Source organism: Topomyia yanbarensis, chromosome 1 (assembly GCF_030247195.1).
Source record: "Topomyia yanbarensis strain Yona2022 chromosome 1, ASM3024719v1, whole genome shotgun sequence".
In the NCBI taxonomy this organism is placed as follows: Eukaryota; Metazoa; Arthropoda; class Insecta; order Diptera; family Culicidae; genus Topomyia; species Topomyia yanbarensis.
In genome coordinates, this window is record NC_080670.1 from 170,305,217 (window position 1) to 170,322,314 (window position 17,098).

The 17,098-nt window shown below is 41.5% G+C and overlaps 2 protein-coding genes across 2 annotated transcripts in view; one reads left to right on the forward strand and one right to left on the reverse strand.

The window, feature by feature from the left end:
* Positions 1-17,098, reverse strand: part of LOC131681153 (uncharacterized) — a 1,013,105-nt gene that overhangs the window by 23,768 nt on the left and 972,239 nt on the right. The window lies entirely within an intron of this gene.
* LOC131681235 (uncharacterized) lies at positions 12,245-13,597 on the forward strand. The gene is made up of 2 exons (XM_058961948.1): positions 12,245-12,609; positions 12,945-13,597. The coding sequence occupies exons 1-2, from the start codon at positions 12,432-12,434 to the stop codon at positions 13,571-13,573; spliced, it is 807 nt and encodes a 268-aa protein (XP_058817931.1). The 5' UTR covers positions 12,245-12,431; the 3' UTR covers positions 13,574-13,597.

A 17,098-nucleotide genomic window follows, 5' to 3' on the forward strand; every position in this document is an offset into this window, starting at 1 on the left:
GCTAAAAGTAGACAAATTGCAAGGCAGTTCACTAAAAGGCTTCTGATAGCATACTTTTGTTGTTATTTCTAAAGCACGGGCGGACTCAACTGGATTTGCGTCTACAGAAAGGCAGGGGTTAGTTGGAGATTTTTCTGGGCGAGGAGACTGAGTCATGTTAGAGCATTTTTACTTTTGATTTGTTTTCAAAAAGTTGCGAAATAATTTATAGCGATTCGTGGTAGTCAACCCAAAAGTAATGCCATCTGAACATGAAAAATGAATGATTAGTTTTTATCACTGGTTTTCATTATTATTTTGTATCGATCATAGTCCTTACGGATGTTCAGCAGCGTAGTATTTTATTTGGGAGATTCGTGCCTCCCCACTGAGGGTGTCACAGAGGAGTCAGTCACAAGAGGACCTTCCTTGAGAACTTCCTGCGGGAGATGTACCTTACGTGGCTACTCAGCTCCCTCCTTCCTGGGGAACCTGAATGATCCAATCCTTGCCGTTGAGCATCCGGTACGTGTCGTCGTGCATGATAACAACCACGATGCGCTTCGCAGCAAAAACATCCTTGATGACCATCTACAGCCACAGTTTCTAGGTGGCTGCTTACGCTTCCGAGACGACCGGTCTCGACTTCCGCTTCCTCATAACGATGTCCATGTTGACCAAACACTTTTTGGCCGTCAGGCATTTTACAGCGAACTGTTGGCGAATTCGGCACATTGTCTTTCGCTACAACGCATACTGCACCTTCGGGCACGCAAAAACCTTCGGATGGCTTCATCCCGGCTTAGGGTGCTTACAGAGTGGCGCCGAGAAACTGAGCTGGCGCTGGAACTGACATTAGAATGCGAGATGCTGCAAACCAAATGGGTGATGTCAGAGTGAAAGCCGAGCGGATCTGCGCCGACTGCCTGCGTTTACTCTGACATGCTCCATTTGAAATGCAGCAAGCAGGTTCCTCGCATCTCGCATTCTAATGTCAGCTCCAGTTCCTGCTCAGCTTCTCGCTGCTACTCTGTAAGCGGCCTTACGCTCTCAGCTTTCATAAGGAGTGCAAGGATCTTGTATATCAGCGGTCGGCTGTATCCGGCCAACACACTTATGGACTTCGTCGCTCGTTGTGAATCGAGTTTTCGTCAGGGTCCATCCATGCGTGCCCTTAATCCTCCGGGTAGATGGTCAACGATCGTATACATTTCAATACCCACGTCGACTATTTACTTGAGAAAGCAGCGAGGACAAATAACGCAGTGGCATGCATCGTGCCGAACATCGGAGGAGCAAGACGCAGCAATAGACATCTCCTGGCGGGTATCTCAACCTCAATACTGAAGTATGGCGTTCCGGCACGGACTGCTGCACTGAACTTAAAGCGGGACAGGCGAATGCGTACATGACGATACCGATGGAGGCGGTATGTGTCATTGCCAGGATGATCCCCATCTCCATCACTCTGTCTGAGGATGTGGAATGCCACATGCGGAAGAATACACGAAATGCAAGGAGACTGGTCAAAGCAGACTCGCCGGGGAACTCTCCGTGGATGTAATCTAAGTCCATCGCCGGAGACTAGATGAATGGAGTGAGACGAAGTATTGGTTTCGGATAGTGGGGGCATCAGTGTAACGGAAGTCACGCCCCACCCAGAATCATCAAACTGCCCTCTACATCCTATCCATTTGCCCGTGGATGAGGGGATAGCTAGGAAAACATCGGACATAGTAGAAAAGTAGCAGGGTCCCTGCGAATGGAAATGCTGGCACCAAGCGGCGTAACGAGGTACCGTCGGATTGCCATCAGGTTTCTTTCTCCATCGGATTACAGCGAACGTGCGGCATCTGACTCGCACATACAATGCGCACAGTACAGTTACAAGCGGGAAGGGAATCAGTGTATTAGCAGCAACAGCTAGGAATTGAGAGTTGTAAATGCATAAACACAACCCTCCTCCGAAGTCCACTCAGGAGTACTTGGGCGGAGTTTTTAGTAGGTCAACCTTCTCCAACCCGACTCTCTAAGTCAAGGTAGAGGCGAAAGTTTTCCTCCCCTAGACTGCCTCGTAAGGGCCCCTCTGCGGTTGCGTCATCATCAAATCAAATTATAGTAAGTGCTGCTTCAAAACCGAAGCCAGCACAGCTCCTGGATTTGGAAATTTGGATTCCAAGAAGGAATGCTCTGTTCTTCCAGGGATATCAAAAACCTTAACCTGTGCACACAGATACCCAGTCTAGTACAGGACTGATGAAATTTTCTGACATCGAAGACTTGATTTTTACAACTTTCAACGTTACTGATCCTCTTAAAAGCCTTATGATAACTTTTTTCCATATAGTGGGAGCATTTTGCAATAAGTTAACTGCTAAATAGCCCCTCCTTGCAGCGATCGTATCCTTCGATAGCTAATGCATCCAACGGAGTCGCTGATCCGATTACAGTTCTACAATGGAATTTCAGAAGTATCTTCCCGACAATCCATTCATTCAAAATCATAATAAATAATTTGAAATATGATGCATTTGCATTCCGTGGAACATAAAGCTAAGTCTGAAGTCTTCAGAAATAGACTTAAACTTCCCCGGTACTAATGTCATTCGCTTGGATCAAGGAGTGCTTCAGCCAATACCAAAGACCTCCCTTCGGCATCAAGCATTGATGTTGTTGCGTGTCAAGTTCAAATCAAAGGCAAAGACCTTGGAATTGCTTCTACCTACATATCCCCTAGACCCTCGCTTCGGTAGGACACCGAGTGCTTTATAATATCCCGGAGCTCCTTGCCGCGCCGCAACTAGTTCTAGGAGACTTCAACTTCCACGGTGCTCATACACTAACAGGTATTCCAAAACTAGAATGGTGTTAGACGGTGGTTTTCCGGCTACTGCTAGGGCTCCGCTCACAACGAAACACCTCGTATTCAGTACCGAACACCTGATTGGAAAGTGTTTCATCCTTCAATCATGTTTCGACGAAGACAATAATGTCAAAACTGTTATCGGAGACTGCAAGGCGGTATTGCTCAACGATTTAGTTGATACTACCAACATTTTGGTAGTATAGCAGCAGCTTTTCCCGTCGTTGACCAAGGCCGGAACTTGAAGAGTTTTGAGAAAAGGAAGAGCTCACAGATGCGTTGTACTTGCTTGAGGTAGGTTTGCGGAGGACTCCTCGTCCCATCTCCACCGCAGGACCGGGACGACTGCTGATCGCAAGGAGGAAGAGCGTATGATGGGGAGGGGGCTTCCTCACGACTGGCGGCAAGTGGACGTTCCAGTGACCGAAGAGACGAGAGTACGTGGGATGTATTCAGTGCAATGCAACTAGGTGCCTATCGTAAACAGCTGCGGTTCGCTGGCAGGAAGAGCGGCATCTGGTGCTGATAACGGATAATAGGTAGTTTGAAAGACTCTTTCTTCACTCCCGCACGCAGGACCGGGACGACTGATGACCGTTGGCTGCAGTAGCTGGACTGTGGCGGGGGGATCGAGGGCTTCCATAATACAAACAGCGGTGTATCCCGGAATCCCATTAACGTAATTTATCCTGCTTTGGCCAGTCGAAATTGAATTCACGAACGAGTACTCAAGTGAACCAAGTAGACGCGTTGATTGTAGTGTCCTGTAGTTCGCTCGGAAAGTTATCTCGGAACGAAACGAAATTGCGTTTCCAAGGCTATGTCCGACTTTTCCGATCTCGGCTTCCCGCTTGGACGTGCCTGGCAGATTTCCCCCCAGATAGCCGGCAGCGAAATAAAAAGTCTGGCAGAATTTCTGGGGGTCTGGCTGGCAGAGTGCTGCCCAGCCGGCTGGCTCAAATGCAACAACCGTTTCTGGCAGAATTTTTCGCCTTACGGTTATTAACGGTTTTTTTTTCTGCCGGATTTCTGCCAGGCACGCACCGGCAGGACCGGTTTTGTACCGCTTCAGGTTTTGCTTGTATTTTTTTCTTATTTTTTTAAATTTTATGTAAATTTATAATAAAAACATGTCTGGAGACATGAAATCCATATTACTTACCATGTTCGAAACCAAAATCTTTGATTCTCCCTATTTTTTTCGTCTTCCAAAACTATCCTTCTTGGAAAAATGTAAATATGGCGAAAATGAAACCACGAAAAACAAAACAGAGCCGGTGAGGCGAATCTGCCTGCCATAACTGGAAGGAGTGTAGCTGAATTCTGGCAGCGCCATTTTGATAATTTTGACAGCTGCCGGAATCCTGACGGATTTTTGCTGGCTGCTTGTTTTTCTTCCAAGAGGCCCGGTCAGCGTGGCAAGCAGAAAGTTAGCAAAAGTTGAGCAAAGCGAAATTGATGCGGGCAGAGTTTCTGTGAGCATTTTGCGCGCTTTGTGCGAGAATTCTGGCAACGAATTCGCTCAAATTCAACAACCGTTTCTGACAGAATCGGTTAAACCAACCGATGCTGCTCACTTTTATCCAGAATCGAGCCAGAAATGTACGGCCAAGATCTCTGCACGCTTCCTGCCACATCTTTGTCAGATGTTTTGCTCGATTCGTGCTAAATTGTACCAGGTAGGAATTTCCAGGATCTTTGCACAGTTTATGTCCGAGTTATGCCAGGAGGTTTTGCTCGGTTTCTGTCAAAATTTGCCAGAAAACGCGAGCGAAACCGAGTTCGCCCTAGCTCAACTAACCCGACAGGATACGCGCAGAAATTTGGCAGGGCTACCAAACGAAGACTTACAGAAATCTAGCAGAGCGGTCTCTGCCAGAAAATTTGCTCACTGGGATGACGCTACATTTGTGTGCGACAGTTAGGGTGACCATATCAGTCGAGTAAAAACCCAGGACAGTCTTTCCGCTGATGAAAGTAAATTTGACGGTACTTCCTGCTCGAACGTGTTTGTTGCATTTTTCCCAGGTTTTCGGGAGTGAAAAGATATCGCGTCATTTCATTCAAATAGTTAAAACCAGAGTTAAAAATAATCGAAGCTCTTTTTTGACGGCTGAAAATGAACCTGTTGCGACTCGCGGTGAATAGAAAAAATATTCATTCAACTATCCATCTTATTCATTCAGTTGAATATCGTACAATATATTCATTACACTAATTAACTAGGAAAATGTTTTCAAATGCCGATAAAGCATATGAAACAACAATCATCATCGCTTACATTGTGCCAGGGCCTACTTTGAAGCGTTTGATTCGTTGCTGAACGGTCGCTTCGTGTAATAATCGGAGACGAATGAAAATATGCATGGATGAATGGGTGGTTTGTTCGTTTGACGTTTTCAGCTGCGTCACTGAATATTGAAAATGAATGCGCCTGAATATGATCAATTTTCATTCAATGAATTTGAATATTTTTAACTCTGGTTAAAACCAATCGGGTCATTCTAGCGTAAGAATGAGAACACTGAACACTTGTCAAGATTTGCACACGTGTGGTTCTCTCTATATCAATCAACAAAAATTGAAGAGATAGAAATCTTCAACCTCCTTGGGGTATTTGTTGACTTTGAAGTAAATGCGGGTACCTGACAATCGCTATCTCTCGATCAATGAGGAGGAAACAACTACAATAATTATTATTGATTTCAAATATTTGCATTTTAGCGCATGTTATATCGTTGTTCAATTTATCAAAAGCGGCAGATTAGTTGGTGTAAATAACACCAAATTGATCGCGACATTCAATACTCTCAATTATGTAGGATATTATCGGAAGGTTGACACAGAAGGTTAGTCGCTGACAAACGTCTAAACGTCAAACCATGTTGATCGCCACCAAGGAATTGCTGGCAGTTAGCTTTAACAGGTCCCATAATGACCAGCTCGAAAAATTTCGAGACATTATTGACGTCTCGCTTATTTCTTGCATCGCGACCAGAATGAATCAGGCGAAGATTCAGCGTAAAAAGAAACATTTTTTGGGCTAGACATAAGGACAGTCAGTTAAAAACCGGTACATTTTCTCACCCTACGATAGTGGTTATTGTCTAAGAGAGCGTTCATAATATTTACAAACGGGATGAATAACAGTACTGCAGAATTTATTCTGACTACTTTTTGTAAACATCAGCACATCATGCAAATTGAATTAATGTCCTGAATGACGTTATAGCTACGTGTGTTGTTAAGAGAGAAGTGAATAAAAATAAAATTTTGTTTCAAAAAGCAGGCAGTATTATAAATTCTTGGTTGAAGTGCAATCTTTGACGTACAATTATTTTCAGCAATCGTGAAAAGCACGCAAAAGGAATCTGGCAACGATGAACGCTTGTTGTCTTTAAATTTACGGTAGGGCCTAGTAGAGAAAATTGAGAAAAGCAAGGAGCCTGTTGTTGTCTCTTCTCTTAGGTTATTATGGGCAAAAGAACCTGGTAACAAAAGAACCTGATAACAAGCGGAAGAGACGGCCGAGACCGCTATTTGTGTTCTGAAATGACCAATTTCCGGGAAAGGCTGTTTATAGGCAACTGCTCTATGTGAGCAAGCTGAGCTATACGGCCATTTACCTAGAATGGTTTGGCGAAAGTGATGTGGATAATTTGATCATTCCATAAAGTCCACAATACTATTACCTACATGTCAGTTGCTGAAAATTTTGCAGTGGACCTCAAAATAATTTGCGAGATATTAAAAAGCTAGGCAACTACAAGTAAATCACCTGCTGTAATTGAAAATACTTAGTAAAGTACTTCGAGATCAATTCTGAATTTTTCGCGCAATCTTCTTTGTATAATAATAAATGTACGCAAAGCGTACAAAAATTGTATTGATACAATTAAAAGAAATTATTTGTTTCTGACAACAAAAAATTTAAAAAAAAATCCCGGTGAGCTATTGTGAAAACGCAACGAGAATCAGTGATTCAAAAATATTCAGCTTTTTGTTGGTGGCTGCGTTCCCAAATGCGCACCCCACTTTGACAAGTCGTCCGTCCAATGTCAATTTTGACAAATCATCAGTCTTGTCAATTTTGACAAACCGTCGCTTAAGTTTCAATTTTCACATCACGGTAGGCGTTCATTTATGTTCTCAACTAAAACGTTAAACGTCAAATTAAAATTTTGTATATTTTTCCGTTGAAAATAAAAAAACCGATTTCCATTCGAGTCGGCACAATCGAGTGAATTAAGTTGTTTGTTTTGGGGATCATCTCTAATTCAATTCGCCGATTGATATACTGACGAAAAACAATTATCAGCGACACTCGATTTAGTTGAAACAAATAAGCCGGTTGAATTGCAATCGATTTCGTCATTGCAGCTGCAATCGTCAATTTTCAATGAGATTGTTTTTTTATCGCTTTTCTAGTTTGGCTTTATTCTTTTTTACGACGAATGCGAGATTCGTTCGAAAGTGCTTTGTATTCCCGTTTACGACATCGAAATCAAATGGGCTTACTACGAATAAGGGTGGTTGTGATAAATGGGTAATTTTGAAAAAATCGCCCAGCTCTAAACAAGGTTTGCTAATTTACTGTATTAAAAAAGATGGAGTGCTTTTCCGGGTGATTTTACACCGAGTTTCGTTGGTCATATCGTACGTGATGAATTCATGTAAGAGCAGAAGCTTGAATCCCTTAATTCTCTCAACACTCATAGTAGCATCCAAACAACTGAGAATATGTTATAAAACTATTAATCAACCAACAAAAAAATGCGCGAAGCGATTGATATCAATGAAAAAGATTATTGAAAACAAACTAACAAATTTTAAATTAGACGTTTAACATTGGAGTTGAGCACATGAATGAGCAAGGGTAGGTTAAAGTTTGTGACACTGAAGGCTTGTCAAAATTGACACTACTGTCGATTTGTCAAAATTGACACTGGACGGTCGACTTGTCATAGTAGGGAGCGCATTTGGGAACGCAGCCACCAACAAAATGCTGAATTGAATTTGTGAACTTCAAAAGTTAATAAATCTAGAGAAAATTTTCAATAGGACGTAAGTAACATTGAGAGCCTCTCTTTGTTTACTTTCTCTTTCGTTTATTACGACGTCATTACAACACTTTGTGCTAATTTTCCAGTACATATCGAAAGCCGACGGTTTTACCACCGACAAACTGACATGACACTGTATTTTCAAATTTGGCAAGATATTATTAGAGAGTCGACGCAAAATTTTGTAACTCGTACTGTCAAACGGACGTTCGTTTGACAGTGCGAGTTACGAAATTTTCAGTCAACTCTCTAATAATCATCGAAGCTACTCTATGTAACTAGAGTTCCTCCAGTAGAAGTTTGGACAAGAGAAAATAGACAACCATAGCTTCAAGGCACTTGGCTCAAAGAAGTTGGGCTATACTTGAAATAGTTAAAGAAAACTATAACCTTAGAAATATATGTTCTGGTTTTGTTGAACATTTGATAAACAGCTGAATAAATTTTGTAAACATATATATATATAATCAATATTGGACAAAATATGAGGTAAATCAGGGCAAATGGCATACACTGCATTTTCGGCGAAAGATCTACGGTCCGATCGTAAATCGTTTTATTCTCGGAAATGGAATAGTTTATTAATCAATGTGATAATAAATCACGAAGTTGTTGTAACGGCATTTAATTAGCAAGGCACTGGAAGGTGAAGTATATTTTTCAATATTATGAGCCATAGTACTCAAGGGAGAGCAAGGAGTTGAAGGAAGAAAGTTTAGAAAAGCGTGGAATAGGGTCATTTGAGCAAGCTTAGAGTTTCCCGGCGACTTAACCTTTTGCATGCTACCGCAGGAGTTAGGATCTTTTGGCATTAGAATGCAAATCACCTTAGTCTGCGGCATGTCCGGACGAGTGTAAAGTAACTTGTTACTTCATGCTGTCGGAACCGACTTGAAGTTGATTCAATTTTTTCGATTCACTTTTCATGGAGTCAACCAGGGAACAAAGCCAGTCAATACCGCAATATTGTCCGTGCTTTTCCAAAGGAGACACGATGATTATTTTTCGTCGCAGCAAGATTCGCAGCGCTATTCGGCGCACGATTCGGCGCAATGTATTTCTTATGGGATGACACTTTAATAAAAGGTGGTGCAATTTTGTGTAAAAACCTTTTTGTAAACAAAACATACGAAAACCTGAAACTTTAGAAGCACAGTTTTAGTCAGTTTTATTGAGAAATTCAGTTAAAGTAAATAATTAGCACACATTAAACTTGGGTAATACATATTTTTCGATGTTCTTCAGCATTTATTATCAAATGCGCCAATTCAATTCGTTGCCTCAAAATGATTAAACGACTCGTTTCCAATGAAACGTACAATACTTTCTACTTAAAACGTTAATATATGATGCTCCGCTCATTTGAATTCGAAAAACTTCTGCTCGTTTGAATATGTCTTGTCCAGACTTTTACTAGAGGACTTTAGTGTTCTTTTACAAAAGACATGTTAAGTAATGATGTGTAACTCATTATAAAGATGGAGCTACTGTTCCGAGTTTAAATTATTTGCCAAAAAATTTCACTGAAATCGTTCTAGTTGTCATGTCAGTTTGTCGGTGGTTTTACTACAATATTATGCAAAGAGTAGAGTAGTAAATGTTGAAATGGCCGAGTAATGAACAGAAGAGAAAGACCTCAAAGAGAATCTCTCATTGTTACTTACGTCCTATTGAAAATTTTCTCTAGAAATCATAGCTTGAAAAAACATCATTTTCATTAAAGTAAAAAAAAAATTACGTGTCTATTATTTTTTGCTAAAAGACGCAAGAAACAAACGGCATGAATTAAAATTGATTTTCGTTTCTGTTTGTTTTCGATTTGTTTTCTATTGTAATAATAAATGGCAACGCTGAATGCTGTTCAGTTTTTAATTAGACTTAGGTGGGTTGCTTATACCAATTTTACACTCCAACCCACGAGCATAGTTCACATGTTTACACGACAAAATAAAAAAAAATGACGGCCGGAGGTGTGCTTAATAAACGGAAGTTACGTGATATAATTCAGGAATGCGTTGAGAGGAAGAACGGAAAAGTGTTATATAAGATCGAGAAAAACAAAAGTGATAATATTCGCAATTAGAATCAAGCTATGATTCCGGAAATTTCGTTAGGTACTTTCACGGCGAGCATGCAGAAGTAGCTATTCAGCGCGGATTTTCATAAGGTATTAAAAAAATAATCCGCTCGATGAAAAAAAAATCCAATAGCCTTAAATCGTCAAGCGGTACTTGAAGATCTAATAAAGTTTGTAACAAATCATCAACAGCCATTATCCGCTATGGAATGGGACGGTTTCCGCATGATTTTAGACCCAGTGTGTGACGCTGTTGGACTCACAATAAATCGACGCAATTTAATGGAGAAAGTGGGTACTGCTGCGGAGAATATTCGAAAGTAACTAAAAACAGGAGATGAAGTCGAAGCTTATCAGCCTGAGGGTCGATTCGGTATCTCGTCACGGCAGGCACATATTGGGTGTCAACGTCCAATTCATGTCGAATGACGAAATAGTGATCCGCACGCTTGGTAAATTCATGCAAATTTTGCAATCCCACTTATTAATATTCCTCTCTACACACAGGTATGGTCGAAGTTTAAGAGCGCTAGACAGCCATGTTTTTAAAATCAAATATTATTGAAGTAATCGAGAGCTACGATCCAACTCTAGATAACTCGTATTTGGTTACATGTGACAATGGGGCAAACATGACAGCTGCCGTGAAAGAGATTTAACAATGTTTTCAACAGCAGAAGCTATGCAAGGAAGACGATGAAGATTCTCCGGGAAACGACTTTTTGGAACATATCCTCGACGAATTCAATACCACCGTTGCATTGACAACTAGTTATTACCGAGTGATCAATTTGGATCAATTGGGCCTTTAAATGAAGAATATTATTCTTTTATTTCATAAACTCATCTTCTAAATATAAATGTTCGTCCTCTAAAACTTCAGAATGATTTTTAAATTTATTTTCTAAACAAATGTAAACACGTCCTCCTTTGACACAATCGGTCTACCTTGACAGTGAATTTAGCCACGTTGGTTAGAATTTTTGACAGTTATCTCAACAAAAGAATAGGAATCAAGGTAGTTCAATGCTGAGTGCATATAAGGAGAGTGACGACACTGTCAAAATTGGAACAATTATTATTTGTCAGTGTCATTCCAAACGAGTCAAATTCATGTATTTTGACAGGTCGTTTGTTCGTTCGGAATATCACTGACGGATAATCATGACAGTTGTCTTCACTCTCCTTACATACACTCTGGTTCAATGGAATGTGTGGTCATCATAATTCATTTTTTTAAAAATAAGTTTTATTTGTTATTTTGCGTAAAAAAGTTCGATTACGCATCTTTAACGTCAGTTGCATCTGAATAAATCAAAAACAGCATATAGCATATTAATAACCCAATTCTACACTTGTTTTATTTTCATCCTTATTCGCTCTCAAACGTGAAACTTATCCGCTCGACGCGCTGACTAGATTTCATTATTAGTACCAGTCAAATGATGACGAAAGTAGATTCTTGCACTGCATTGATGATATAGAATGGTTGATTTATTTTAATTGTTTTAAGATTAATTATTACATAGTTTCACAAAAAGTTGAATTACAGGTGATAAGAAAACACTCTTTCTTTCGTTTGACACCAAAACGTTCAGACAAACTCGATATTTCTCGACAAACATGTCAAATGGTCCTAAGTGCAAATGAGAGTCTCTCTTTGTTTGCTTTCTCTTTCGATTTCGACTTTTCAATATTGTTTCAGGGTATATCGTAAAACTCTGATTTCGACAAGCTTATTCTGCTAAAAGTTGAATAACAAACGTATAAACTGCCGAGTTATTAGCGAAAGAGAAGGTAAACAAAGAGAAACTGTCTTTTGCACTTAGGACCATTTGACCTGTTCGGCTAGATTTTATTGCGAATTATTGAGATCCGGCATTTTTTTGTATTGTTGAAGTTAGGTGGGTCCTTTTAAATACGGAAAATGTTTGTGGACAATCTCGACTGTCACTATCTGCACTCTTTAATCCAGCGATTTTCCCTCACTACCGTGTTTTTATCGAGATTTCAAGACTTGGATTTCAGAGGTAAGAAACATATTTCCTTCATCAATTTTACATTTTATTAGAAGAAATAACATTTAATTATAATATTGATTGAGTTTATAAAATTGAAAATTTACTTTTAGATGCGTTTTGACAGATAAAAATAACAACATCATCATTGCACTTTCGTACCATCTTGCGGTCTACATCCAGTTCCCTGCACACACCGTGCTACGTTGGACCAGACTGTTTCAAACCTGTGTTGCGTTTGGTAATCGCGTCGTGTCGCACGTTTACTATCGTATCGAAAACACAACAACACACTGTCAGTCGCCAAATCCGGACCGGACCGTGGAGTGGAAGTTAATTATTTTGCACGAGCTTTCTGTTCCATTATTTCTTTATCTGCGTCCCCTACCTGGCATACAGTTTCGGTAAGTGACGCGTGAAAGACCGGCGAAATGGATAATATCAACATCAAAGGCCTTAGTGAGGCTGTGCAGAAGAGAAGAGCACTCTGGGATTCTTCGGTACCGGAGTATAAAGATAAAATTGTGCGGACACTTTATTGGGAGGATTTGTGTGTATCGCTGATTCCCGGCTTCAAGCAACTAGAAACTAAGGAAAAACTAGCAACAAGTAAGCAAATTGATTAGTTTATTATGATTGCTATTTTGCTGTCTAATTGTCGTGCAATACGAAGTGCATCTGGTGCAGTTTGTGTTTTTTTCGGTCACACGCACACAGACTCGAGCCATGCATGCTTCAAAACGGAGCTTGTTTATGTTATTTTTATGCTGAGTGAGGATTGCTTGTGGGCTGGCGAAGCGAGTGAAATTTCCTGTGCGGCGATTCTCGGTTTGCTTTTCGTTTACATTTTGTGTTGCACCCATGCACGTCAGCAACAGTGCCATGTCGCATGGCTGTGAGTGTTGCTAGTAATTTTATCTGTCGCATTTATTTTCTTCTTTCAGTTTTTCAAATTCAGCATAAATGGCAATGTATTCGAAAGGCTTACATACATTCACTGCGAATAGAAAAACGTAGTAAACCGTATCGTTATCACAAATATTTGTCATTTTTGAAAAAATTAGCGAAGCCATCAAGAAACACTGCACCACCTCGATCAGCTGATAGCGATGTACGAAACGATAGTGACGTGAAGGAAGATTTAGACGAACAAAGTGAATTGAATGTTGATGAAGTTAGTGGCTCGCCGATGATTGTTTACCCCGAAACGAAAAATCGTCACAGGACTCCCGCTCAGCAGCCATCATATGCAGAAGACGAAAATGACGACATGATCTTTTTTCGATCATTACTGCCAATGGTCGAACACCTTTCCATTCGACAGAAAATTGAATTTCGGGTAGGAATCATGAAAATGGCTTTGTACTACACCGAGAATGACGAAGCTTCGCCGGAACCATTCGAACCCGTTCCACTTCCTCAACAGCCATCCTCATCCAGCGACTTTGCGGTTGTTCAACATGATCCATCTGTTCCTGTCAGTCCGCACGATGAAAGCATGCCACCATTTGTACAACCGAAGTTGGAGATCTGTGACCTTATTAGTGATGATTCTTCAGAGGGTCCACTTTGAATGATGAGATTGTAATTAAACTATTGCTTTTTATATTTAACTGGACCTTAGCCGTTATTATAGCGTAGTGCTTATAATATCATTTCCTCAATTGAAATACTTGGCGCCAAGGTGAGAATACTGATCATTGGACTGTGCGTGAAAAGTTTAAAAATTTCTGAGTTTCGGTGCAATTAAAGTTTTTTCTTTTTACTTGTTGAAGAACATATCACGCGGATTTGCCTAGGTGCTAGCTCGATTTTTTTTCAATAGGCCCAATCTACAAAAAAGAGTGTATTTGTTTACTTTCTCTTCCGTGAATTACTCGGGCGTCTTTCTGATTCCCCTCAACGGCTTGCATAGTAAGCTGGTAGTAACCTTGGTCTTTCGAAATATACTGATACATGTTTAAGAAAGAGAGAGAAGAGAATGAGATTAGAACAGGAACCGAAGTTCCTGTTCTAATCTCAAAATATATTTTTGGGTTTAATTAACCCGAAAAGCGGGACAATAGAACGGTTAAATTTGTACCGGGAGAAGTTTATGGTTCACGGTTAATATGAATTTTTTTACTTCCTTTGCTAAAAGTAGTAATTACAAATATTATAGAACCTCCGTAGGTTTGCACAACCTCAAGGTCAGAGAGGTCGCCTGGTTGGCCCACTGAAATGTATGTGAGTCTGTGGTTACACCACCTCCAAATGGCTCACTAATGTAATCCGCCTATTTCTAGCTTTGAAGCATACGAATAAACGCTTTCAAAAATCAGTGGACGTCCTCTCGGCCCGAAAGAAACAATCTTCAAAGATTTCATCATGGCGGATAATGAGAACGATAAGCCGGATTGTACATCCAATTGCGTTGCCTGCGATCGGCCAGATTCAGTCGACAACGATAAATACGACGACTGGTGGCACTACACTTGTGCAGGAGTATCAGAGGCCGTTCCCGCCACGAATAGGCATGTGTAAAGTGTCTATCAGAGCTACAGAAGTCTGTTGCTTCCCTTAATTCCTCGTCAGTAAAAAGGAAGCATAGAGGATCTCGAAATTTAGCTGTAATTTTGAAGATAAACCCCAATTGTCGGTTTGCTTTTGACAGGATATCGTCGTAGTGAAGTCTAAAAGTCATTTCCCGGTCCAGAGTGACGCCAAGATCTTTAATGCGCTCTACTCGTGTAAGAGGGCTACCGCTAACTTCATAATCGTACACGATTGGCGAACTTTTCCGATGGAAGGAAGTAATGCTGCATTTTGTGATACTTAAACACATACTCTCTAGCTCCAAGCAGTCCGAAAGGCATTTCATGATTTCGAAAATGTTCGTGTCATTCGCACAAAAGAAACGACAGTCCGGTGGAAGCAGCGTAGGTACGTCGTTTATAAAAAGCGAGAACAGCAACGGACCGAGGTTACTACCTAGTGGAACTCCGGATCGGTTTGAGAAAGATTCTGATGTTGTCGATCCAATTTGAACTTGTACAGAACGATTCGTCAAGCCACAGCCATCACTGATATACCGAGTAGTTCCAGTTTTTTCAGGAGAATTCCATGATCCACTCGATCAAATGCCGCCTTCAGATCCATGTACGTCGCATCGATTTGCCATCCTGAATCCATAGTCCGTAGGCAGCTCGAAGTAAACTGCATAAGATTAACAGATACTGAGCGTTTTGGAAAAAAACCCATGCTGTTCACTGTCTATATAACTCTTACAGCGAGCGATCAGAGTGATTATTTCGAACAGCTTTCGAACAGCTTTGAGCAGGCGCCTGACGCGATTAGTGAAGGCGACGATGGATCGGGTGATGTGCGTAGTACGTGTCTCAGGGACGCTCTCGAGTCCCTTCGAATCACGCAGAGGGTTACGGCAAGGTGATGGTCTCTCGTGTCTGTTATTCAACATCGCGCTGGAAGGTGTAATAAGAAGAGCAGGGATCGACACGAGTGGTACGATTTTCACAAAGTCCGTTCAGCTACTTGGCTTCGCCGATGACGTTGATATTATTGCACGAAACTTTGAGAAGATGGAGGAAGCCTACATCAGACTGAAAAGAGAAGCCAAGCGCGTCGGACTTGCCATCAACACGTCGAAGACAAAGTACATGATAGGAAGAGGTTCACGAGAAGAAAATGAGAACCGCCCGCTTCGAGTTTGCATCGGTGGCGACGAAATCGAGGTGGTTGAAGAGTTCGTGTACTTGGGCTCACTGGTGACCGCTGACAATGATACCAGCAGAGAGATTCGTAGACGCATCGTGGCAGGAAATCGTGCTTACTTTGGCCTCCGCAAGACACTTCGGTCGAATAGAGTTCGCCGTCGTACGAAGTTGACCATCTACAAGACGCTGATTAGACCGGTAGTTCTCTACGGGCACGAGACCTGGACCATGCTCGTGGAGGACCAACGCGCACTTGGTGTCTTCGAACGGAAAGTGCTGCGTACCATCTACGGTGGAGTGCAGATGGAAGACGGCACATGGAGACGGCGAATGAACCATGAGTTGCATCAGCTGTTGGGGGAGCCGCCCATCTGTCATACCGCGAAAATCGGACGACTACGGTGGGCCGGGCACGTAGCCAGATTGTCGGACAATAGCCCGGTGAAAACGGTTCTCAATTGCGCAGCGCGCACGATGGATCGACCAGGTGGAAGACGATTTGCGGACCCTTCGCAGACTGCGTGGCTGGCGACGCGCGGCCGTGGACCGAGTGGAATGGAGGAATCTTTTGTATACGGCACAGGCCACTTCGGCCTTAATCTGTTAATAAATAAATAAAAATTGAGCAGGCGCACAGAGAAGTGATTCTTCGGTAATTGGAAATATTACGCTTGTCGCCTTTTTAAAAAAAAAGCCGGATAAGATTCAGCTTATATGGGACGCCTCCGCAAAGGTTGACGGAATATCGACGAACTCACGGCTGTTGAAGGATCCAGATCAGCTGATTGCGTTACCTAAAAGCTCTCTTCCATTTCCGCCAACATCGGGTAGCGGTTTTCGCAGATATAAGAGAAATGTTTCATCAAATACGCATCCGTGATGAAGATCAGCACGCCCAGAGATTCTTTTGGCGTGATGACCCGCAACAAGAACCCGAAATCTTATTGATGAACGTAGCAACCTTTGGTTCATCCTGTTCGCCAGCTATTGCTCAATTTGTGAAGAATATAAACGACAATACATTCAATAGGAAGTTTCCACGGGCAGTCCAAGGAATAGCTCAAAGTCATTATGTAGATGACTACCTAGACAGCTTTCGGAACGAAGAAGAAGCAAAATAGGTAACATCAGAAGTACTTGAGATCCACAAATTTGGTGGATTTGATATCCGCAATTGGAGCTCCAATAGTCTAGAAGGTCTCCAATATTTGGAACAGGCGAATAGAAATGGTGTTAAATCCATAATTCACAAGAAAAGTGGCACATCAGAACGTGTTCTGGGAATGCTGTGGCAGACGGATACAGATAGTTTCAGATTTTCAACCGATATGCGACCTGATATTGAACAGCTTTTCAAGGAGTAAGTAAAGCCGCCGAAGCGCCAA

Coding starts and splice junctions, on each gene's coding strand:
- LOC131681235 (XM_058961948.1), top strand. CDS start 12,432: ATGGATAATATCAACATCAAAGGCCTTAGTGAGGCTGTGCAGAAGAGA. Junction 12,610..12,944: donor TAAGGAAAAACTAGCAACAA/GTAAGCAAATTG, acceptor TTCTTCTTTCAG/TTTTTCAAATTCAGCATAAA.